The sequence below is a fragment of the Lichenostomus cassidix genome, chromosome 15, assembly GCF_008360975.1.
Source record: "Lichenostomus cassidix isolate B80296 chromosome 15, HeHo_3.0, whole genome shotgun sequence".
Taxonomy (NCBI): domain Eukaryota; kingdom Metazoa; phylum Chordata; class Aves; order Passeriformes; family Meliphagidae; genus Lichenostomus; species Lichenostomus cassidix.
This window is the reverse complement of record NC_139496.1, coordinates 3,096,401-3,121,550: the sequence shown is the minus strand read 5'-3', so window position 1 is coordinate 3,121,550 and position 25,150 is coordinate 3,096,401. Positions and strand designations below refer to the sequence as shown.

General features: G+C 42.8%; 1 protein-coding gene across 4 annotated transcripts in view; it reads right to left on the bottom strand.

Moving 5' to 3' along the window:
- Positions 1 to 237: 237 nt before the first annotated feature.
- Positions 238 to 25,150, bottom strand: part of MLXIP (MLX interacting protein) — a 42,721-nt gene continuing 17,808 nt past the window's right edge. For 2 of the 4 annotated variants that reach the window (XM_085075515.1, XM_085075518.1), the window contains exons 2-17: positions 20,394 to 20,500; positions 20,017 to 20,102; positions 18,683 to 18,772; positions 18,373 to 18,414; positions 17,389 to 17,560; positions 16,379 to 16,468; positions 15,693 to 15,784; positions 14,931 to 15,594; positions 12,032 to 12,153; positions 11,107 to 11,293; positions 10,213 to 10,337; positions 7,586 to 7,684; positions 6,994 to 7,121; positions 6,583 to 6,706; positions 5,831 to 5,960; positions 238 to 5,526 (exon numbers count right to left, since the gene is read on the bottom strand). In XM_085075515.1, coding sequence (XP_084931641.1) covers positions 5,405 to 5,526; positions 5,831 to 5,960; positions 6,583 to 6,706; positions 6,994 to 7,121; positions 7,586 to 7,684; positions 10,213 to 10,337; positions 11,107 to 11,293; positions 12,032 to 12,153; positions 14,931 to 15,594; positions 15,693 to 15,784; positions 16,379 to 16,468; positions 17,389 to 17,560; positions 18,373 to 18,414; positions 18,683 to 18,772; positions 20,017 to 20,102; positions 20,394 to 20,500 — 2,380 coding nt within the window. In that variant the 3' untranslated portion in view covers positions 238 to 5,404. The remainder of the gene's footprint in view (positions 5,527 to 5,830; positions 5,961 to 6,582; positions 6,707 to 6,993; positions 7,122 to 7,585; positions 7,685 to 10,212; positions 10,338 to 11,106; positions 11,294 to 12,031; positions 12,154 to 14,930; positions 15,595 to 15,692; positions 15,785 to 16,378; positions 16,469 to 17,388; positions 17,561 to 18,372; positions 18,415 to 18,682; positions 18,773 to 20,016; positions 20,103 to 20,393; positions 20,501 to 25,150) is intronic. The other 2 variants (XM_085075517.1, XM_085075516.1) reach the window with 2 other exon arrangements.

Here is a 25,150-nt window from a genome sequence, read left to right as displayed (position 1 = left end):
TTTTACCAGTCTTGGAGAAACACCAGGGCTACCTGGGAATTACTGTCTGTTACAAGTAAATGCAGAGATGAAAAAAAAAACCCAAAAACCACAAAACTCCAGCACTGTTCATACAGAAATTAGCTCCTGTCACCTTTTAGAAATGGAAAAAGGATGCCAGGTGCTGACCTTCGTCCAGGAACAATTCTACTTTCAATTTCCCCACTTGCAGTCAGAAAATAAAGGCATTACAACCAGTTTCTTCCAAAAAATATCCTTTATTGTTTTGGTTGTAAATATAAAAAAATGCATTGCACAATTTAACAGACCTACTGAAAAGTGCTACATATCAACAGCACAACAGAAGTTGTGTCATGCAACAGAACAGGAAACCTAAGCAAAGCAAGAGCACAACCTGAAGTCCTCACACCTTCAAGCTTTTTTTTTTCCTTTTTTTTTAAACAAGAATGAATTCCATTCACTTAAAACACATTTAAATACAAGGTTAGAAGAAGAAAACGAACTATTTAGTCGTTGTATTGTTAAAAGGCTTAAAACATTGATATCTTTTGATTGAAAACTTTATTCATGTTGGAAAAGTTCTGATATAAAAAATTCAGACAATGGCTAGAAATTAATTCCATGATATACCTAAGATGTGCTTCTTTGTAACTGAAGAACTCAAGTTTTACAGATAAAGCTACAATTTGGTTCTACCACTTCTGCTCTAACACAGTAAATGAGTAGAAAATCCAGCCAAGAATGAAACAGAAGAAAACTGAACTTTAACTGATGTTGTGGGAAAAATATTGGGATCCTATAAAAGAAAAAAAAAAAAAAAACCCAAAACAAGTAATCTCCTCTGAAACTCAGGTGTATAAATTGAGAAGTAATAGGAAAACTCCTGATATCTCACCTAATTTAAAAATCTCCTAAAAGTTATCAACAGTTGTCCATAGTCCTCCAGACTGGTATGACTGAATCCCTAAAGAATCTAAACTGGATGTCATCAGCCTTTTGATTTATGGTGGTTTTCCATGCAATAAAGGTGGAAAGGAACCAAAAAAAAAAAAAAAAAGAAGAAAGAAAAAGGTAAAAACAGTGAAAAAACCATTCTATTTCCAGCAGTACCTTCTAGTTGGCAACATCAAGGCAAGAATTATCCACTCCAGAAACTGAGAAAGTGAAATAGCCTTCAAATAATTTGTACTACCAAAGCATTATCTTACTGAACGTTTCTGCAGTGAACTTCCCTCTCCTGTTCTCACACTGCTTTTCAGGAATTTTGGGCTTTAAAAGCAAAACTAAATTTACCTGTCCCTGTCATTTCTACCACACGTGAACATAAAACACACACACTCACAAAGGAATGTAAAAAAACCTGAAGATACAAAGGGATGCAGTTTTCCAATACATTTGACAGCCCTTTGTCTTTTCAAGCCATTTCAGATTTAGAGGTTTAAGCCCTTGACTGTTTCCTGGGTTTGTCACAGCAGAGGTTACGTCCCTGTGTGCACAGGGGAGTGGCAGGCAGTGGATTCAGCAGGAAAGATGCAATTTTCTCCATACATAGCCACAGTTACTCACAACCTCAGTCTGAAAGGGTCACAGTAATGCCACACAGATAAAATCTTCAAAAATGCCAGGGAAGCCCCACTTCCTCCATTCGCTGAATTTTCCACAGAGCATCATTTCAGGGGGAACAGTGTATGACTTATGATTAATCAAATGTGTCCACGACACCAAGATCTAAGGCACAGATGGAAACATTCTGGTAAGCCCCCCTTCAAGGAAGCCTTCCCCAGGGGCCTGGAAAAGCATGGAAGAACATTCCAGTCAGGTCAAATGGTATTAACCAAGAATCCTTTGGTTTTGTGCAGAGCTCAGACTGTCATGGTGAAGTGAGCACTCATCTCTGATCCCACTCTTCAGTAATTCCTTCAATTCTAGTTTGCTCCTGGACTTTCATATCCCTTACTTCTCCTGCTAAAAGGAGGCAAATAACTACAACACAAGATAGTAACTACACCAGATAATGCCCAGAACTTGTGTTAGAGTGGGGCCATCTACAATATACTGATTAATACAATTTGAGGTCAGAAGGTACTAGTAGTCAATCCCAGTTTGACTTTGTGCATATCACAGGCTATAAATAAGTTATTTAGCCACTCCTTTACTGAGTGAAATGTGTTGGATTCAACTGAATCTGACTTGAACTCAATTACATGGGGGTTCTCCAAAAGTTTAGCACCAGACAGATGTGCAGCACCTGTAATTCTGTGCAGACTATAGGCACTGTGTGTTTGGCTTGCTTACTTTGGTGACACTGAGGAAATCAGAGTGCTTAAATTAGGGGAGAAATTGGTACCAAACTTTGAAAAAAGTATTTAAACTCCTCAATGAGTAAGAAAGCCTAAGGTGTTTTAACATAAATCAAAGTAAAAAACTATGCAGGAACTAATACATACATGGTCCATCTCTTTCCATACCGATCTTTAGTGGTTCTACTGTTCAGATGTGAAACACAAACCAGCTTTTTTCCTCCTTTGTTTCCAAATGAAGTGAAATCACTCTCCTCACAAGGCTGACTGATAAAAGAAAAGAGTTCTGATTTGCAGTAACAGGGTGACAAAAACATATCGAATCACTGCTTCAAGGAGCAGCCACATCATTTCTGGTAATTGCACTACGTGGAAAGTATCTTTTCATTTTTCCTTTCCTCCCTCCTACACTCTTGCCTAAGTAAGCAATACTTGATTTTTTTTCTCTCTAAGATTTACAGTTTTTTAATAGTGCTTTGAGCTTGTTTCTGCACCACAGTTTGTTAAATAAGCACTTTCCCTCCAATTGTAATCAGCTTATGGTGCAATCAGATTAATGAGTTTTCTATCCACATCCGCATAAAAGCTGTGAATGGACAAAATTTTTGGCAGTTCAGTCAAATTACCCCTTCCTATTTCTTTAAGATTGCTTTCAGCTTCCAATCCATTCAGCGAGATATGAGATGTTTAATTTCAGTCGTCAGATTTCCCTGGGCCCTGAAATATGTACTGCACTGTGCTTGTTGGGACAAAGTCCCACGTCATCGATACCAGAAATGGTAAAAATCACACACCATCAATGCTGACAAGCAGGAGATCACACTGCAGGGGAGGCATTACAGGATCTGCTCATCTGAAAAGGTCAGCAAAAACACCAGTTCTTGGACACTATGTCTACTGTTTTCTTGCTTGAAACCCAGACATGTTTTTAACACATAAACAGGCATCTGTGCATCTCAGTGAGATCAACCCACCGAGGAAAGGACATGAGCTCAGTACAGTCTAAAATGATTTTACTAGCATCAAATTCACAACCAGGGAGCATTGAAAGCATTGATTTAAAAAAAAAGATTTACTTACTCAATACTTTTTACCCAGGTGTATCCAAAAGAGTATTGCTTAATTGATTGCAACTTTATCAAAGACGTAGAAACAGATCCCTCCAGAAAATCTACTCACTATTTAATTATTATGACCTTTGCACACCATTCCTTGGCTGAGACTTGGAATTTTGTTGCTTCTGTCACAGGGACACAGGTTTACACATGTGCCACGAACTTCAAATCATATGTCAAACCTACTGTAAAAAAAAAAAAGAGAGAAAAGCATCTCCCCCTCTGTCTGCACAACTAGAGGAAGGTGTGTTGGTAAAAATGTGCCATTCTGCCTCCTCCTTCAGGCCCCAGTTCCTCCATGTAGGGAGAAGGCCCTGAGGCTCACCTTTTGTGCCTTCTCCTTGCTACAGTGCTGCTCTCAGAGAAGGAACTCTGCAAGGAAAGTCATTAGCTGCAAAAACTCAGGACAAAGGAGAAACAAGAACAAAACCACCCCCTGTGCTCAGTGCTACTCCCCAGGCCTATTGTTTCCTTTCAAACTTTGGCCCACCAAGTGGAGGAGATTGGGGACAATGCTGAGGAAAGCTCCTTTCCCCAAGGAGAACCTACTGAGCCCTCTTCAGTGTGTGCAACCCCCAAGTGTTCCAACCACTCCTCATTTTCCCACTGTGAGAAGCTGCACATCACCTCCAGCCTGCTCTTGGGACTGAAGAAAACTGCTTAAGGGAAGTGTTCCCACCATTTGCATAGCTCTGAACAAGCAGGATCAAGTCATGAGTGGAATTACAAGGGTCACAGGATCACCCCAGACTATGAACAATCAGCTGGAATGAACATCCCAGTGCTGTCTCAGGATGGACAATCAGTGCTGGAACAGGACTCAGTTTACCTGCGGCAGAGCACAGTACATGCTGAGACTCTCATTAAAAAAGTCATGCAGTATTTTGAGTTTTAAAGGTATTTTTACATGTTTTATAATTCATGTTGAAGATAACCTTCCTATACAGACCAGGCTTAGCAAAGTCCTTCAGGTTTTTCAGATAGAAGGCAAAAAGAAGAAGCAAAAAAGACAAGGAAGCAAAGAACTGACTACAAGTCTGTGTGGTTTGATAGAGCTTCTGAGATAACAAAAAACCAAAATCTTTAACATTACAAACTCAATTCTTGTCTCTGAAGTGCTACTACATTTATTTATTGATGTGTTTCACATGTGCACATTTTGTGAGGATGGCAGCTGAGCTGTGCAGAGTGCAAGAAAATAGTTCATTGATTAAACTGGTATAAAATTAATAACTTATCCTAATTGCAGAATTTATACAATCTAAAACTGCCTTCTTGCACTTACTGCACAGCCTGCTACTCCCTTGCAATGGCTATATCAGAAAAAATAAAAATCAGCTCCTTTATTTACTAGAAAATAAAGCACGTCTTGAAACTGATCATATGCAATGATACACTCATTAAAATAAAAATACACAAAACACAGCCTGAGATTTTAATTCTAGTATTTTCGCCACAAGCTGACATCACTGACGGATTTTTCTTCTCCTTTGGTTTTTCATATGATCCTGTTTAACAATTTTCTCTATTCAAGTAAAACAAATGGAACTGAATACCAGAAAACAAAATAAAAAGCACATTTTGCTTCACGAAATCAGAAGTATTTTTTTCCCCTTGAAGAGCACATTCCTCGGTGTACAGGATTTACACTTCAGAGAACTGAGGGTGTTTCACAAAAATCTCTCAGTTGCATACAGATGCATTGATGGAGATCTATTGCTGCCTGCAGGGCTCAAACCTGCTGAGTTTACCTGAGCTTGGTGGTTTTTCTCACGTGACGGAGCACAGCACAGCACTGGAGAGGAACCCAAACGTTCTGACAACGCCGCCTCACACCTGCACCTCTTGTGAAAGCAGGGCCAGGTGCCCTGACAGTGTCTCGGGTGATGGAGAGAATCCTTTCTAAAGTGCACCGACTGGAGGAGCCTGGGCAGGCGGGGCCTGGAGGGTTTTCCACCCCTGGGGCAAGCACCTCAGTGTCTTTGGTTGTTAGGTCTCCCCAGCTCTCTTGCTCTGCTTCATCACAGCCTCCCGTGCTTGCTCCGGCAGCTGCGATGGGTCTGACAGGATCGAGGTGGTTTTGCTCAGGTGCCGGAGGGTGTTGAGCACCACTGTGAAAAAAAAGGCACAAAAGCATCAGGAAAAGCCATCAGGAAAAGCCATGAATCTGTCTGATCAGTTTAAGACTGTTTAAATTCTGGTATATTCAACAATTTTTTTTTTCAGTGTTAAGCACATGATCAAGTGTCTTCACAGTCAGAAGAGGCTCTGATTTTTTCACTGAGCTAACAAAAAGAAAGCGAAGGTCGCACTTGGCATCATGTGCTTTCTTTGTCATCCTCTGACTTTTAGGAAATTATTATTATATTATACTTTCTATTATCTGGAAGAGCTGCTGGATGGAACTTCACTTACTTGGCCTCAGAACAGGAAGAGAACAGTGCCGATCCAACCAGGCCAGTGCAGTTTCATTCATATCCTTAAAGCTTGTTGTGGAAACCATCTCATTGAAGGACTCAAACAATGGCTTAATAATAATGCTGAACTGCAAACCATCAAATGTCAAGGGAGACAACAAAGGGGGAGTTCAAAACATTCTATGGGAAAGGCTATGGCAGAGAAAACACTGGATTTCTAAAAAGACTTCAATTGCCAGAGGGACGGGAACATTTCAAAAATTGTCTTTTCAAGTCTGTAACACTAAGACAGAGGAAAAAACTGAACCTTAGCTCCTAGTGATAGTCATCATATTTTGCAAAATTCCTCCACACTGACCTGAAGGGGAAAAAAGGAAAGGGGAATGTGCAAGTTTTTCAAGTTTCAGTAATTTTCTTTCCCCTGAAATCTTTGCTATTGTCTACATAGGTTTCACAAAAGACAACCAGAGCTGCAGTTACAGCAGAGTCCACTAAAGATTTCTTGCAGTACAATAACCTAGCAAGAAAACCTTGCCTCTGTGTTGCATTTTACTTTCCAGTTACCTCCCATGCTTTGAGGTGAACAAGTTCTGCAAGAATCCATATCCACACAGAGATGTGGATGAAAAGTGAGGACATTTGTTATTTAAGTAACTTGGCTTAAAGTCACAGCATCAGAAACCCAAGTTCTTGGCTCTAAAAGTACCAGTACCAAAGCCCAAGTTCAGAAGGCTGATATAAAAAGGATACAATCCAAAACTTCCAGTTCTGCAGGGTCCTGTTTCTCACATACTCATCAAACAACCTCCTCATGTGGTCAAACCTTTGCCGCGTTACAGGAACCCCAGTAGCAGGGAGCTGCTGCTGGCAAGAGCTGAAAAGATGTTTTGAGGTCAGAATCCCACCAAAGAGAATGCATTTCTCTTCCAGACTAAACTGCAGCAAGAGAAAAGCATGTATTTCCAGTATCTCTGGCCGAGAGGCTTCCCAGCGCATGATTCTCCCAGAGTGTAACTGCTCAGCCAGGAATACAAACTCTTCCCAACAATGCTGTTTATACACATGCAGCAAAGCACACAGTGTCAGAGCACAACCTCCCTGCTGTTTGACCCAAGCCATAATGAAGCTCCTGCTCCATCCCTGAAAGCTCCCCATTCTCACATGATGGTGGCATTCAGCTCCTCGATCTCCTCCCGAAGGCGCCTGGTTTCCTCCTGCATCTGCGTCCTCTCCTGTTGCAGCTTCCCGATGTATTCCACTGTTTTCTGGAGTGTGATGGCATGGCTGATCTGGACCAAACACAGACACACAGCTCACCTTCTGCAACAACCTGAGATTCATGAAGAGTTTGTCCTCCTCACCTGCACTTCAGCACCTTTTAATTTGCCTTCACTGTGTGTAAAAGCACTGGGTCAGGAAGAGCAAAACATTTCAAATACTCAACTCTGCCTTTTCTCTGACTCCTCTGCACTCCAGTACAGAGACATGTGGCTGCAGTGGTTGTTTTCTTCCATAAATTACATTTCTGCTACTTTGTTGAAAGTATTTTAATAATTTAAAATGTTTTATTTCATCATCTGTCCTCTTAAAAAATATTTACAGTTCTTACTTAAATACTGAAGGATGTGCTACCTCTCCAGACAGATTTATAGAGCTGGTAGAAGCACTGTTTGACTAAATTTATTAAAAAGACTTTTAGAATGGTTCTTTCTTGCATATCACATTAAACTGTAAGTGCTGCTGAGGTACTTACCAACTTGGAGTTGGCTGACACCAAGCTGTTCAGAGCACTGAAACCAATCTTGATATTAGACCTTCGTTTTTGTTCCGAAAGATGCTTCATCCTTCGATTCTGCATAAATAAAATCAGCTCAGTCTATGCTGTTCTCCTTTACTGTTCTACTGCTATGACTATTTCAGCTATTCAAATTCAGTGTAATTTTTTTTTACTTGTTGGCATTCACAGTCTCCCCTGGAACAACTCTCCAGATTTTTAATAATGAATTGACAGTATTTTTGTGGACCAAGCTACCTCTGACATCTGAAACTATTTTAAGCATCACATGCCAGCATGGTAAGGAGAAGATTTGAAAGATATTAAATTACCTGGATGTTCTAGACTTGTACAGTATGCACATGATTTGTTACTTGCCAGCAAGGCACAGGAAGGTTGTTTGAAAGATACTATTTGTCTGTGTAGTGCTTTAGCAGAAAGAAAAGATCACTCTACACCTCTTTCTAAGCTTCAGCTGTGTCATCAGGTAGTAAAATATTTAGGATTTATATTAACCAAAGAACAAAGATCAGTAGACCCAGAACTGGTCCAGGCTGGGGTAGAAATACCTTGTAATTAGTAACAAAGAAAACAAACAGCAGGATTTTTTAGGCATAGGGGGATCCTGCAGCCCCTGGATCTCAGGGCTGGGGAGTTATATAAACCACTGACAGGAGCTCCCAAGGTTGGTGTCCCTAGAAAGAAAAGACTTTCCAAGCTATAAAAGGAGCTCTAGCTCCTGCTAGGGCACTGAGAATGCCAGATTATTCCAAGGTCTCTGAGCTACTGAGGACAAAGAAGCAGCTGGCAGATCCCTTTCCAAAGCTGGAGACACACCGCCGCCCTGTGGCTCCTGCCCAGCTCAGCTGGAGCCTGGAACAGCAAGGGATCATTCCCGGGATGGTTACATGTGCCACAGCCCCAGCAGGGACACAGAGAAAGGAGCCAGGAAGGAACGACTCCAGACCAAAAGTCCCCACTGCACCAAGAGGTGTGTGCCAGGCAAGAGAAGGAGGCGCAGAGGCCATAAATGTGTAACAGCCCAGGGATTTCTTTGTTCTGAGTCCCTCTCTGGCAGCACCAGCTTGAGTAATTCCTATAGCTGCACCACTCAATTACTGCTTTTTCCTGGGAGTCTGCTGCAGGAAACCTGGGGTGAAGAAACTTCTTTAACAGGGTTTGTACTTTGAGAACACATTCCTGGCAGAGTGAGGCTTTCCGGCAGGAGCTCACCCTCACCATCACCCCACTATATAATGGAGGAAAACAATAAAGCAGTGAAGTGGCTGCCCAAAACCACAGAAAATGCAGGTTCAAGAGCAGAACTGAGATCTCCAGTGCCCTCTATGCTTTGCCAAACTGAAATAGCCACGTTACCTAGCAATACAGAACTATTTAATCTAACAATGCAGAGGAACAAAAGCACATACATCTAGAGTCTGGCAAATATCACTGTTTCTCTTTTGTTTTAGAAAAGAGTTACTAACAGGATACATCCAAAGCAACCCCTGTCAGAGCAGGTGTATTTACATGGCTATGAAGCCTATTTCATTGCAGCATCCCTGCTTTTAAGAATGCTCCACCATCTAGTGACTACTTTCACACCAGCAGCCAGCCCTACTAATTTGTTTCTTTGTTAGACTACTCTCTAGCAGCAGAACAGGATGCATATACAGCTTGTGAGCATTCATGCCATGCAAATCTCTGCCAAATTTTATGAGTAACTTGCAGCATGGTCAGCAAGGGGCCATTCTGATTCTCCACTGCAACAGATCTAGAACTGAGTGTAGTCACAGGCTGCAGGTGTCAAACTTACATTTCTGCCCTGGGAATAATCAATCTGCTGTCAACTCACAGGGTACAGAAAGGCAGAGAAGCCAGAAGGCGGTTGGCACTTGAAAAACAGTTAAGAACCACTCCCTTTCACAACAGAATGAATGACAGGGTTACAGCTGATTGTTCTGATTGGGGTTTTGTGGATAAGTTTCTCACACCACCACAGAAAGTGTTCTGACAAGGTCAGCTTGTGTGTGAGGTACAACCAGCGCTCGGGTGCTATCTCTAGACCGCCGAGTCCTTACCCTAGTAATTCTCCAAGGGTTTTACAGGTGTAACTCGTAGAGTCTGTGGAGCTGCTTCTCTGTGGAGCAGCATAGCATCACTGGAGACATGTAAGTAACTCAGCAGGTCAAGAACTTCCCCTCCAGCAATGGCCAGAGCCCTGCAGACTGAAGAGCCCCAACAGAACAATGGCAAAAAGCCACAGTTTAGAACACTAAGCCTGAAACCTTTGACCAAGTAAACTGACACCTGTCACAACACTCCTGTGAGCCACAGCAGGAACTGCTGTCATGACCATAAGGACCTGCAGAGGTACAGCTAAGCCTGGCCCCTCTGGTGACACATCCCTGAGAAGCAAAGCGGATTATTGAAGTCTGACATTTTGGATAGCACAGAAAAGCATTAATGGAGCAGCAAGCTAAGCCCAACACACAAATACACTGCTGTCCTGAAGTATAATTTTCTCTGGTCCATGCTCAGACATCAGGACAGAAAAGCAGCTATGAAGGCAAAGAAGAAAAGCCCCTCAAAGTAGGGACACACACCTTAAGTGCAGCCATAGTAGGGTCAGTGGCATGTTTTCCTGAGCAGCTGTTCTGAGGAGACTGTGGACTGGGGCTCTGCTCAGAGGTGCAGGGGGAAGCCTGGCCTGAATTCTGACAGTCTCGGCCTTCATAAAAGAAAAAACACAGGACACGTTAACAAAAAAACTTTCTGTAGCAAATGTAACTGCTGAGAAGTTTCTACTCAGTACTGAATTGAAATGCAGTCGGCAACCAAATCACACTGTTTGATGCAGCAACCATATGCTAGGAAACATCAAGACTGCTGGGAAAGCTTGGAATATGTCACAAGTGTCATACATCCTGAATAGCAAGATGTAATAGTCCTTTCACACACACATATTTCAGCAGAGGCATGTTGGATGCACAGGCTGCAATTCCATCATCCTGCTGGACTCCCCCATTTGACTCTAAAGGCCTGGGACATGATGGTGACACTTTTAAGCCATTTACCACCAACACCAGCCCAGGTGATGCTCCATCGATGCACATGCAAAAGGAGTCTTTGCACTTACCTACAAAGATTGTGTCTGAGATCCTCCAGTCAAAATCAGAGTTATGACACTGAACAACAAACCTATTCAGCACTTCCTACACAGATGCCTTTCATTTCTTGGTGACTACGACAGCACATCCTTTTAGAAAGGAGCCACTTACAGGAAGCACAGAATCACAGTTTGTGGGGACACTCCAGAGTCATTTCAGACAAAAGTTGCAAACTACTGGATACTACTGAAGCTGTGGGGTAGAAGGGTCTGAAAAGCTTTTCCTTCAAAAATTATCTAGAGATCCTCAAGTCCCATTTACACCCTGCCTAACCAACAGAAACACACTTCCATGCACAGGGGAGAGAATGCTTAGAGCTTTCTAACTTACTAGGTGTAGGTGAGGGAACTTGTGAACTGCAACTGTGGGAAGGGATGTGCTCTCCTTTCACCAACACATCCTGGACTACACTAGGAGGGAAGAGATGTGAGACTGTGGACTGGCTTTGTTGACTACTTGGTGCTTGCTGTGCTGGACCAACCAGAATGTTACTATGGAACTCCGTCACCCGGGGAGCCTGGGAACAGCACAGAAATAGCACAGAGAAAAACAGAGAGAAAGAAAGAGCAGAAGGGGCAGTGTGGGGGCAAGAGAGAGGGAGAGAAGGGATAAGAGAAAGGATAAAGTGGGGGGAGAGAGAGATTAGGAAAGAGAAAGAGAGAGAGAGAGATTTGTTACCTTGCCTTTCACTAGAAGTAGCAAATTAATACATGATTAACAATCTGATGACATGAAACAAGGGCTAATATATAAGGAATTGGCAGGCACCAAAGTCAGGCTGCTGGCAGTAGACCAGTATCCTTTCATAACTTAAAGCAGTATTACAACACATCAACAGCATAATATACCAAAATCTATCTCTCCATCTTCCTGCACACAACATATTGGGGAAACCCACTCACATAGCCAAGGCATGTTTTCCAATATAGCAGTGGAAAGGTGAGCTCTCTGGGCTCCTTCTAGCTCCTGCACAGTTAAAGCACAAACCATCCCCATCCAAGCACTGTGAATACAGGCCTCCTTGGAATCTTACTGTTTCAGACTGAGACAGAGTCTGTTAAGACTATAAAGTGCTTCCAGGCCCATAAAGTGGTAAATTAAAAATAAGCAAACATAACGCTGAAGGCACAAATGCATACGTTGGGTAACAGATGATTTAGTGTACTCGTTACCCTCCAGAGCACATTATGGCTCTCACTACTTGCAAATAACAGGCCAAGAAAACAAATACATAATTTTTTTTTCTTCTCCTTACTCTGACAATTCCAGCTGGTGCAATTGCAACATTAGACTGAGACGTGGCTGGCGTCAAAATCCCCTCTCTTTTTAAAGGTGCTGGAGTTACAATCACAGCTCTGGACTGTCCCTGAAAGGCAGCTGAAGAACACAATTCAGTTAGAATAGTTAATGAGAAAAAAAAAAGCTGGAGGTTATTTTGTATTAAATAACTTGTCATTAAACAGGGGGGTGGATCAATGGGCATCTAGTTGGTATTATTTCACTGCAGTATAAAATCCCACCAGTTTCCCAATAATCTCAACACCCTTAATCCAGTACGAAGGACTTCAACACTCCAGCTATTTCTGAGTTTTCTAGCATCACTGTCATTGTTTCAAGGTGAATTTACAGAGGTATGTAGTATTTCAGGGAGATACAAAGTGTCTTCATTCTGTCAGAGCTGGGTTTGACAGGTGGAGGATCATCTTCAGCTCTCTACTTCCACCCACACTTTAGGATCTCAGGCTTGCCCTGCTGACCCAGGAAGGGTCAATGACTCAATACTTCATGCTTCCTCATACATATATCTTAAATCTTTCCCTCAGCACTTCATTCAACCAGCTTCTAAGACAACCAAATGTGATTGGGAATCAGCATCAAAATTCCAGAAAATATGCTACAGAACCAGGAGTTCTGCAGTGCTTAGACAGCTAGAGGTAATTCTGAATAGCAGGAAATGTCTCCACATGAATCTGTGAAGATCTCTATCTAACCAATGCAGATATGCAGTTACTAACACAGCATTAATGCTGACATGGTTCTTGCCCAGTCTAGACAGAACATGACTGACCATCCTATACTGTCATGAAGGGAAGAATCAGACAAAGACACAGCTTCTGCCTGGGTTTTGATAAAACTGAACCAAACATATTTGCCTTCACTCTCATTTAGTTCAGCTCCCCTTTGCACTAATAAAGTCAGGAAAAGTGTCAGCACAGCTCAGTCCCTGCTGAGCCACCCCTCTGCAGTTCAGCATCAGCATTTTGAAGGACACACACAGCAGCACAGGGAGACAGTGCAGGGTTATCCAATGTCCCCTCCCTGACAGTGTCACCTGTGACTGACAACTATGTTTTGACTCAACGGGAGTTTCTGCACAGGCTCTACCAGAGAGGCCTGTGGATTGCACAAACCTTGTGCCAGCCCTTGCGTGGGTCTGTCTGGAGGAGAGCTCTGTCACTGACACAGGGAGTTCATTCTTTGAGCATTCCCACATCTAAAGCTGCAATCACAACCCTTCCACTGTTCACTGATGTTCAGCTGGACTTATGACATCTCTATTGAGCTCAAGAGCCTACTCTTACCAGTGCATTAATACTGTTGCACAGGCTTGGCCTTTCTGACTTCCACATTTGGGGAACTGTAAAAATCAGCAACAATATTTAGAAGTTGCTTTACATGATTCATGTTTCTGTCCTACACATGCATCTTTTGCAGACTTTCCTCTCAAAATCAGCACATTTATCCTGAAGGTGGTATCCTGAAGCAGTGAAGTCCTGCACCTGATGAGACAATCTGTACAGATTTTTGAATCCTTACACCACAGAGCAGTAAATGTTATACATCCCATTCTAACACAAGATATAATGCAATTTGCTTTATAGTCAAGAGATGATTTGTTTGCCCTGAACACAAATTACAGGCATAAATGCCTCAGTTGCAAGTACTGATGTTTATTCTATTGCCAAAAATAAAGCTCTAGTGTTTACATAAATTCTTGGATTTGTCCCCTGAGCTTGATGTCCCTGTAGTTTAGGAACACCATGATCCCCAAACACATGCCACTAATCTAGATGAGAAATAAAGGCACTGGTTGTGATGGCCTAGAAGTAAATGGTGGAGCATTGGGGAAGCAATATATGGGGTGAGGAACAATCCAGGAAGCCCTGAGAAAAGTGGGAGCAAAGGCTTTCTGAAAATGAGTTGCCTATAATCTTTACGGGGTGAGAAACGGACCGAATTGATCCCACTGACATCCTAGAATGAGATCTTGGGTCTGTTCTTCTACTGAACAGTGACTTTTTTTTTGGTGGGTAACCTCACTATCAGGCCCTGGCAGACACACCTACTCCCTAGTAAAGCCTGTTTAACAATACTCCTCCAGGCAGGCTTTTTCTTGAATTATTGTTGCACATTTGAAGTGGCTGAAGTCACTTGGCCCCCAGCCAGCACAAGTCTAAAAACAGCGTGCAATAATCCCAAGAAAAGTGTGCTGCCTGTCCTGCTCTAGCTTTCAGCTTTCCCACAAGAAACACCTCAGGCAAAATTCTCCTCATCTTGGTATTCTCTGCCTTGTACAGTGCCAATGGCTCCAAATCCCACCCAGTGTGAAGATCCCAGGTGTTCCTACCCTGACCTGAAACTAACTCCTGACTCTGAGCATTTCATGGGTCTTTAGACTGCTAGAGACAAAGATCTCCAGCTCCCTCAGGAGATCTCCTAGGGAAGGTAACACTCTGTCCCCTACCATCTCCTCCTTCACTGTGAATGAATGCTCTGATGAATGCTCTGAGGAGCAGTTAATGACAACAGCATCACACCTAAATCCAAGGTTTCTATGGGGCAGGAGCACAGAGCTGATGGAGCTACACAGCCCATCACAGATGTTACAGGGAGAGACCTCCTTTTGCAGGTCAGCTCTTCACACTCAGCCAAACTGCTTCCAATCCTTGCAGCAGTCCAGAACATCCCACTCAGTCCAGAGCATCAGCACTCTGAACAGTGCTGCCATTGCGCTCAGCCAGTGGATTCAGGGGTTCTGTGGACACCCTCGGAAGCTCTACTTTAACTTATTAAAGCAAGAAAAAGGAGGAAGGTCTTTTCCTCCTGCTAGTCCCACTTGGAAAACAACAACATCCCCCCGCAGTTCTCCTCACCTGGGGTGATGAAGGCATTCTTTACCAATAAGGACACTGTTTCAGGCTTCGGAGCAGGCACTATTTTTTGTGACTGTTTGGGCCTTGTCCCAGCACTGGCCAGAGGAACAGGTTTGGGGAGTGCAAATGTCAGCTGGGACTGCAGCTGGGGCCGCGGCTGCCCCTGCACAACAGCAGTCTGGAAGGCCAGGTTACAAGGCACTCCTGCCGCCGGCTGCTGCGTGGCCAGGACCAGGCTCTGGCTCTGGCTGAAGGTGGTGGCAGGGGCGTTGTGGGTCAGCGTGGCAGAAGCAGTGTGAGTGATGACCGTGGATTCACAGAGGCCGAACTTGGGTGTTTCTGGAGCAGCGAAGGCGGCGGGCGCAGGGCTCAGGCTGGAGCTCAGCGGCACTGCGGGCAGAGGGGATTGGTGCTGTGCACTCGTGGGTTGCAGCAGCGGCAGGGGCGTCTGGAACACTGACATAAAAGTTTGTGGCCCGCTGAGAGACGAGTCAGCAGGGAATTCTTCTGGCTGGATGAAAGATCCCCCACTTCTCATGCTGGAACACTGGTCAGCAACAACGTCAGGAATGACAGGAGCAGGTACTGAGGAAGGAATCAGTCCATCGCTGATGTTCCCAGCTGGAAGCGTGTTGGGCAATGAACCCGACTGCAGGACAGGAGACTGAGAGACAAGAGAAATATTGCTGATTGAGACGTGTCTGAGCTCCTCCTGAGAGGACAAGACTCAGGTCAGAGCCTTCTGTCTTAAACCTGTCTTACCTGGGAAGAGTGGCTGCTGCTGTCTGTGGTAGCTGAGCTGACAGCAGACACGGAAGGGAAGTAATTACTGGAGCGACTGGGTGTGAATAGTTCTGAAACACGAAAAGTCACCTATTAATTTTCTACTTTTCATACTCAAGGTACAGCATTGCTAGATCCTAAAATTCACAGGAATATCAGTATTATTTAGAAAATAATGAAACCATTATATTTTTGCTTCATACAACTGTTGTTGACTGAGCAATGAATTGTCTTCCAGAGGAACTGATCTCTTCAGGGCTGACTTCTTCAACTTTCATGCAAACTGGGACAATGCAAAAATCAGTCCTCTGTTTAAGGTTAATCTACACACAGCCGGCCAAGAGCTGATCCCCAGTGAGCCCCACAAAATTCAGTTATCTGAAGGAGACTGCATGCAGAGCCAGCAAACAGATGTGGCTCTTGACTTCAATGAGCATATTGAACCATAAGCATCCAAGTTGTCAGCAGTAGTTTAATGTCATATGGAATTCTTGACAGTGCCATAAAACATTCAAAGACAAACAAAATGTTAAATGTCTTCATCACCAAGAAGTGCGAAATGGGGACAACGTAGATATCTGTAACACTTAAAGTTATTTTAAAGCTTAGTTCATAAATCACTGCAATTATTTAAGAAATTAGTGAACTCTATATATGATTCTTACCCTGAAAAGGCTCAAAGGTATCCATAAAATCAAAATTTGGCTGGAGAGGAATAAGCCCTGGTTGAATCATGTCAGCATTTCCTAAGTGTCCTGCAGAAGTCAGGAGACAGATTAGATTAGCTTCACATCATTCACATAATAACATCAGCAGGAATAAAACACTCCACAGCCAGGCTTGGCCAAGATATTACAGAAAAACTGCTGCTGAAATGAACTGAGCATCTGCTTCTCTTCAGATCTACAGCACAGACCAGAAATCAAAGCCACTGGGGAATGAAACTTTGAACTACTAAAATGGAAGAAGTGAAAACCTGAAGGCTCTGACATCTGGGATTGCCAAGCTTGGATGCCTCCTGCTCCCAAACCTCCTGTCTTGCTCCTGCTGCACCACACATAACCTTGCTGGGAAGCACAGCCTGACCCACCACAGCTCGTAGCAGAGTATTTTAAAGTAAACCATCACCCATTTCATTTGCCTTGAGTACAATTCATGTAAACCATGGCTGCTCTGGAGTTGCTCAGGCATTCATGCAGCAAGGACAGTGAGCAGTGGACATATGCTGTCCCATCAGTCAGAGCCTGCAGACAGAGCTGAACAGCTCAACAGGATTGTTTGTACAGATGCAACTTGCACTGGTTCTACTGGATAAAACCAAACAAAAATACACAGGCACTCCCTTAAAAATACCCACACATCTATGTTTTGAGATAAATCACAATGCCTTTACCACTGATAAAGTAAATACTGCTCATTACAGATTTATTCAGAGCAATGTTAGGAAGCAGAGCTGGGAGCAGCACATAAGAAGCTAAGATAGAAATTAAATTTGGATCGTTAATTTGGATTCCATAACCTATAGAATCATTAGACAGCTACATTCCCTGACCTGTTTTTATCTGTATCAGAAATACAAGATAGATTTCTTAGGCAAGACCACAAGAGCAGCAAAGCAACAAAGCAGAGTTTTCGCAGGGATTCTCACTGCAACATAGCTACAGCCAACAAATACCTATGTCCCTGGAATTTGGCCAGGAAACCAGCTGATGCGAAGACAGTGTGGAGAACAGGGTGTCGGTGAACTCAGACATGAGCATGTCTGCATCCAAGAGGCTGCCTTCCTCCATAGGGACAGGGGTTTCTCTGCCATACCTTCTTTTTTGCCAGAGAACCACATCATCATCCTGTCAAAGGAAAGGAAGAGAGGTCAGGCTGCCTGGACAAGGCCAAAGCAGGCTGGTGCAGATCTTTAAAAGCAGCCCTCATTTTTCACATTTTTGAAGAAAGAACCTCTCTTTGAAGAGCCATCAAATGGACTGAAACAGATCAGTGGTGCTTCTGAAACACCAACAACTTCAGCTCACTGAAATACCACAACACTCTGGGAAAGGTTTTTGCCCAAAACCCAGATGTTGACTAGAAGAATATAAGACAAATAACAACACTTTCTTGTGTGATTGATTACACAAGTATTTTTGCACCTAGTTTAACAATCCCTAGGTTTGAATAAAGATTAAAAATAACACGAATAGCAAGAACGCAAAGCAAACAACTCCTGTCTTGTGAGATGTATCTGAAACTCTGAATTGTAGTGAAGTGTAATTGTATTCTGAGTTTGCACAAGACACTTTTTGCTCATGAAAAATCCAACATAATGATACTTGGCTTATGTATCCCTCACTACAGGCTGAGCTAAACTGCACTGCCTTGCAAAACCAGCAGAACAGTGCTTCTGATCATCAGTTCATATACCCAAAGCAGGTTTGATAGTTTGAGAGGACATACTAAATGGTGATACCACTGTTAATTTAAGCTACAAATCTGACATTGCTCTCTAAGGCACAGAACATTATGGTGTCTAACCTTAATTAAGGCTTAAGCAAGATGCTTGTCTTTATAGATTTTAATCAAAGCAAGCTACTGCACGTTACAGCTTTGTTATCTACTGTGGGTTCTACAAGCATAAATGCTGCCACTTCTCAGAGGTGTTACCTACCCTGACCAAACTTGAAAGATCTTCATCTTTATGCTTCTGTAACTGCAAAATAAGAACAAAAGAGATGGTGAAGTCAGAATCAGCCCTGTATGTGCCAGTGGAAGACCTGATTCTGAAAAACTTTTAAGACCCAATTATGCACAATCAGTCCCAGCAAAATAATTTTTAGTTAAGTGGAACTAATCAGATGAGCATGTCTGTACCAGCTTATCATCTCCTGCATGCCAGAAAAAGTGATAGAAAAACTCAAAAAGCAACAACATACTGATCAAGCTCAAGTAAACTACATTCACAGTGTAAACCAACAGACCCTTTTCTTGAAGTATGTTCTCCACTTGTGGTATTCCCTGATGACTATTTCAATTCTTCGTTTCCAGTATTTCCCTTCTGTTGCAATGGCCTGAGAACACAAACACATACCATGAATTACACGGAATCACATAAGGGCTGAATATTCAATACATTTCCAAGCAAATATTCAGGCATAAAAAATGCAAAAGAAAGCATGCTAATTCTGTTTGAGCTCATGTATCAGCAGCCCACACTGTCCCAGAGCTTAGCTATCACAGAGCAAATCTGACAGTACTAACTTCATCTCTCCCACAAAAACCAAACATGAGATGATGTCTGACTGCACTGTCAGCATCTCCCACAGCAGCTCAACCATAACCAGTAGTTAAGAAATGGCAAAAAAAACCCCTTCAAAATTAATTTACTGAAATATAAAGCACACAGTACCCTATGAATTTCACAAGCTCACATGCACAGACACACACATAAGCAAAAGCTGCTATGAATGACACAAAGCAATAGAAATCTGATGTCCAGCTCAGGGAGGACCTTGCAGGCCACACACCAATGGCAACAAAAGGGTCAGACAATATGGGTCTTCAATGTATCACAGAGAGCAGTGTGTAAGTTGGGGAGAGCAGACTAATGAGAGCCTTAACTTTGTGTTCGAGGGTCACTTTCAACACAAACATCAACACTGTTCTTTCAAAAACCTGAGACAGTTCCACAAACTCATCTGGAACTCCTTTGAGTTATAAATTATTCTAGAGTTATGCAGTATAGAGAGTCACATATTGCCACATCAAGGGCCTCACTGGTTTTCTGCAAGGAGCCAGAGGGCAGATGTTAGTTTTCATTTATGTTTACAGGAGCACAAAAATGAAAGTACACAAACTTATATTTGCTCTGCCTGTGAAGTTACCTTGACACAGAAAAACAAATTGCTTGTTCTCTTGAAACTACACCTTGCCAATTACATAAAATACAGAAAACTCTCCCAGGGTCACTTAGATTCAGTCCTCAAAACAGTCATCACTCTGATTTCCCACCAACTTCCAGTCAGAAGACAGCAGTGGCTGTCAAAACCTTAACTATTCAAACAGCACTTCTACGACTTATGATTCATTAAACTACAATATTAACATAAACTACACAGATAACAAATGTCCTTCTGGCTGCACCTCAATCACCTCAACGTGATGAACTCACAAAACCAGGTTCAGCCTGCTTTCAATGGTTCCTTCCAAATAAAAACAGAGCACAGATTTGCTATGCTGCCCTTGTTTCCAGCAGACTAGAAAATCCTGTTACAAACTCTAGAGCTCACAGGGCTGTTCCCGGGGTTTCACAAACCTCTGGCCGACGGTGCTCGTCAACATCCACAGAGCCATCCAGTGGGGTTACAAAGTGGCACACGGGGTTCTTGCGCTTCTCCAGGTCTGAAACAACAACGAAAATGTGAGGGCTGAGCAGGGCTTGCAGAGAGCTCTGTCACTTCCATGGCAAAGTGTGACAGAGAAAATAGCCAGGATTCCTTCCTGAGGACCAACAGGAAACAGGGAGTTCTTGGACTGTGCACTCAGCACATCCAGGAAAGCCCTGATCCAACGGCACTGCCTCTGAAACATCACGCCTTGAGCAGATTCCTGAGCTTTTCAGTAGACAATAATCTAAATTCTCTTGCTCTCACCGACGTCTCAGGAAAGACCCGCCCCCAGCGCGGTACTTACACTGCATGTACCAGGCCCTCCAGATGGCGTTATTGAGACGGATTTTATCTCTCCACTGAAGCTTCAATCCCTTAAAATTTTTCCATTTTGGTGAAACCAACCTTCCGCTGCAACAAAACAGACAACAAATCATTCTGCTTCCAGTTTTTCTCTCCCCCTTCCTTTGGAGGCAAAGCATCCCCCTAAAGCAGCCAAACTATCAACAGACAAAACATCAACAAGCTACACTTGGTCAGTCACAACTTTTGCTGTCCATGGTTCACTGAGCCAGGAGCCACAGTCTTCAAGACTCTTCCATGTTCTTACCCATGAGAACTAAGAACTGTCCCAACTGGTCTCACAAATATCAGCAGGAATGAAATTCATTTCACCCACACTTTTCTCTATGCCAGTATCACACCTTTTCAAATCCCCACCTATTTGCTTCCATCAACTGGGATCGAGATTACTCAAAATTAAGAGGCTTGTGCACGTTTGGCCACGTACAGTTGTGGTTTGGACTTTCTGAAGTCCATTTCTACAGTTCCATTAGATTTTCCAGGCTGGTAACACTGGAAAGGAAGAATCTGACCCAAGAAAAAACATAACCCACCAATTCTACACTGCTGGTAATCAAAGCAAAGAAGTACCAACAGGCTAGAAAAAATAACTTTTCTCTGAGGAAAGGCAAGGCTGGAAAAAGAAATGGCTTATGTACGAACGATCCTGGGAGGTGGAAGGGAAATGGAAGCAAAAAAGAAGAAGCAGCAAGCACTGTATAAACACAAACTACCCAGCCCTCAAAACACACCTCTATGAATCATTAATCCGTACTACTGACAGAGCAGAGGAAGTAGGACATATTCATAACACAGTAAATTTCAAGCCAGAGATTAAAGCATAGGAATTGTGCCTATCCCAGGTTCTCCCTCTTGTTTTGGGGGGTTTTAGTTGACTGGGAGTGAGAGCAAACCATGTCCACTATTAGCAAGGAATAGAATAATAATTGTTAATGTATTTGTGCTGTTCCCGTCACTGGGCTCTAAGACACTCAGTACAATCAGACTCTGAATGGTCACGGCCATTTAGGAAATCCATCTGGATTATTTCTTTCCAGTACTGCATCCACATGCCACTCTTTGAAATACATCTCCCAAAAGTCCACTTCTAAATTGCAAGACTCTTCTAGCTTATGGAAAGATCTCCAAATGAAGTATTTAATCTCACTGTTACCCAGCTCGTGTGTCAGTGCAGACAGTGGATCTCCACCCATTTAATTTTTAATTTAATATTTCTCCCATCACTGCAAACTATCCCAGCACCCTCAGTGTTCACTGCACATCCAGCTCTGCCTTGGAATCACTGCACACCTTGTCTTATCTTTCCTTCTAAACCAAGACTAAAGCACATCTTTTCCTGTTTCTCATCTGTACATTAACAGTTTGGAGACAAGAGATTAATGTGCTGATGCATCACCAGCACTGACAAAGTGACCACATGCCTTTGACTAAGAAATCTGTCAACTTAATGTGCATCTCTTCATAGCTCTGTGTGACTCGACAGTTTGCCAAAGCAACAAAACTCCAATAATCTGCACTCAGAATGACAAGAGCAAATGCTTTTCTATAAAAAGACTAAAAGGAACTGTAATCAAGTCTGGTACACTCCTTGCATCTTCAAAGAGCTAATTAAAACTAGAATTAAAACACAAATAGTTTAAAATATTTTCAATTATGTTCTTAGAAAATGATAAACAAGACTAGTACATCAAAAGAAGGAAGTGATTAAGAACCTATTCTTAAAATAATTATTATTTTTAGTTCCCATGGGAGCAAAACACAAGTCCAGCTTGAGGTCATAAGTGAAACAACTTCAGCCTCAGTGGAGAGGAATCAGCATGAAGCTGACAACAATATTTAGACACTATTCCAAATTCCAAAGTCAATGGAAAGTCAGTTACTTTGAAAAACATTGCGACTGAGAGCAGCTGCCTAACTGAAAGCACTCTTCAGATTTTAAAGCAGCATAACAACAACAAGAAAAAAACCCAAACAACTGGAGAGACCATCTGGCTGCTGCTCCTGCCAGTTCTGCAAGACCATGCCAACTCCTACAGCAAATGTGGAGCAACTTCCCAACAGGTGGATGGATGGTCCCAGTGAACCTGCAGCACAACCCAAAAGCACACACGTGGCCCTGAGTCCCTCTCCAACAGCTGCTGCAGCTCTGCAGGGATGCTGCTTCTAAAGAGGGGAGCAGGAGTACATCCCAGGAAGAACTGGACCCACCAGTGCATGGTGCAAGGCAGGACAGCTGCACCCACAGCATGTGGGAATGCTGGTGCTGCACGGAGGGTGCCCAAGCAGAGGAGCACAGGGAGCCAAGCTCCAGGGTGCATCCTGCAGGGAATGCTGCTGCCTGAAGATCAGCTCATGTAAACAATGCTGGAGGAATAGGTGACTTTCATATTCTCCTCACTATCACACACAGATCAAATCAAAGCAGCTGAAAACTATCTGACGGGTAACTGGCAACGCATTCCAGCAGCTCAGCTCAGTCTCCCATGTAGAAATCTCCACCTCCTGAGTCCAAATGTCCTCATCAAGTGATATGATCACAGCAAACCAGCCAAAAGAGCTTCAGCTCAACAGCCAACAGAGCTGGAAATCCCCCTGGACAAAGTGGCCCCAACGTGCCTTGGAGGAGTTGCAGGGCTGTCACACGAGAGGCTGCAGGCACCCGAGGCTGCTGCTTCCCTTTGCTGCAACTTTCACCCATGAGTCCTGGATATACCAAGAGAGGCTGGAGTCCATTCCCAAGTTTTTTTACACGCTTTTTCCCAGCTCAGGAACTACCTCAGGCAACTGAGATCCATGCAGGCAGATAAAGCAGTACTTATCTGTCACACTAACACAACTCTCAATTTCTAAAACTCTAGTGAAAGCAGCTGTGTTTTAAAACAATTACAAACCTTCAAACATCACAAAATTTGCAGCAAAGTATGAGAAGCAGACACACACTCTGAGTGTGTGACCTGATTGCCTTCAACACCTTTGATTCCTATATTTTTCTTCAATCAAATGAAATGTAGTTAGGGAGAAGGTTTATATTCTAACAGTACCCTGACAGTATCCATTTACATGCTAAGTTTTGCCTCTGAGAATCTCATCATTTTGTTCTAGGTTAATAACACTCAGTTAACGATCTTGCAGGATATTTTAGGGATGCTTTTCACCCAGAGACAATGCAAACGGATGAACTTCTTTCTTAACAGATACACGAGATGCCTTTCACAGCTGCCCAATTTAAACCAGTAGCTCCCCCCAGCACTGAAACAACATTCAATTAATAAGCTCAATGAGAAACTCCTTCCGACATCTGTAGAAGCATGATCAAGCTCTGTTAAGAGATGAGATGACTCACAACAGAAGAATCCCCTGTTCTCCTCCCTTAATCAGAGGATTTTAAGATGGACTTCAGTCAGCATAAAACCACACGACACAAGCACCCTCTGGATTTGAGCAGAAAGGGACATTCATCTGTATGCAAACCCAGAAGGAATTTGGGGGATTTTTCATTACTTATTAGCATTAAGAAACACCAGCATTTTAGGAAATTGATTTCTACAAAGAGCACTGAAGGGGCAGAGAAGCAGGCTGTAAAATAGCAAGATAAATTCCATATATCCTCCACTTAACAGGCAGCTTGAATACATGCTGATTAAATGGAAACTATATGGTATAATATGGTAGAACGTACGACTTTTATACAGTTCAAATGCTTTATTCAGCTGTTTCTGATTCAACTTGCAGTTCCCCATTTTTTATCTCCCTCAGAAATGCTCACAACAGTACCACAGCCTCATGTTTAAATAATTTTCTAATAGAAGGCAATAGGGAGGATTTTTCTGTAAAACACCAGGCTGAAAAATCCCCTTTTCCCATTAAAAAAATTTAAGTTCATTCTCCACACCGTGACGTGTAGAAGTTGCTGAGCAGAAATTTCAGCTGGGAAGTGATCTTGGGATTGCAGTGAACTAAATGCTGCACAAAGTAAGAAGCCTTTAAAATACCCTGTGAGGATGGAATGCAGGATCTCCTGCCTAAAATAAGGAAAGAGTGAATTACATGCCCATGACTACAAAGGGTGTGAGTGACAGCACTAGAAGTGGGACATGGATTTTTTTTGACATACCACTGTGCTTTGCACATAAACCCCTCATTTCCACCCTCTCATCTTTCACTTGTTTTGATATGCAGGGATAAGGAAAATCTCTGGCTACATTTGGCTGCCTAACTCAGGAGATGTTATTTTTTCCTCTTGCATTCAGAGCACCTGGCCAAGATCTATAGTCCATGGAATTTAAACACAAACCTCCAAGTGTTGTGGTTTAGATTCCACAGGCCTGTCCTGCTGCCCAAATATGTATTCCCAGCAAGGCCAGCAGACAGACTGGAAAGCAGCTACTGCATGTCTGCAGGAATCACCATCCCTACAGACCACTGGAGTCTAGTGTGCTATGGTTATAAACAGATTATTTTGTTTTCAAATCTGAATTTTGTCAATTCAGTTGACAGGAACAAGCTAGAGAAATGTCCTGTATTTTCCTGTTTAGGTAATGGATTCCCACTGCCCTTCTGCTAAAACAACTGGTTTTTGCCTTATTAGCTCCAGCCTCAAAACCTACTTCCTCTGTGCCTCCCCCCAGTTCCTTCCTGTACATGATCACGCAATTTTCTGAGGTAGGGAAAGAATTTTACTTTTATTACAGGTAATGG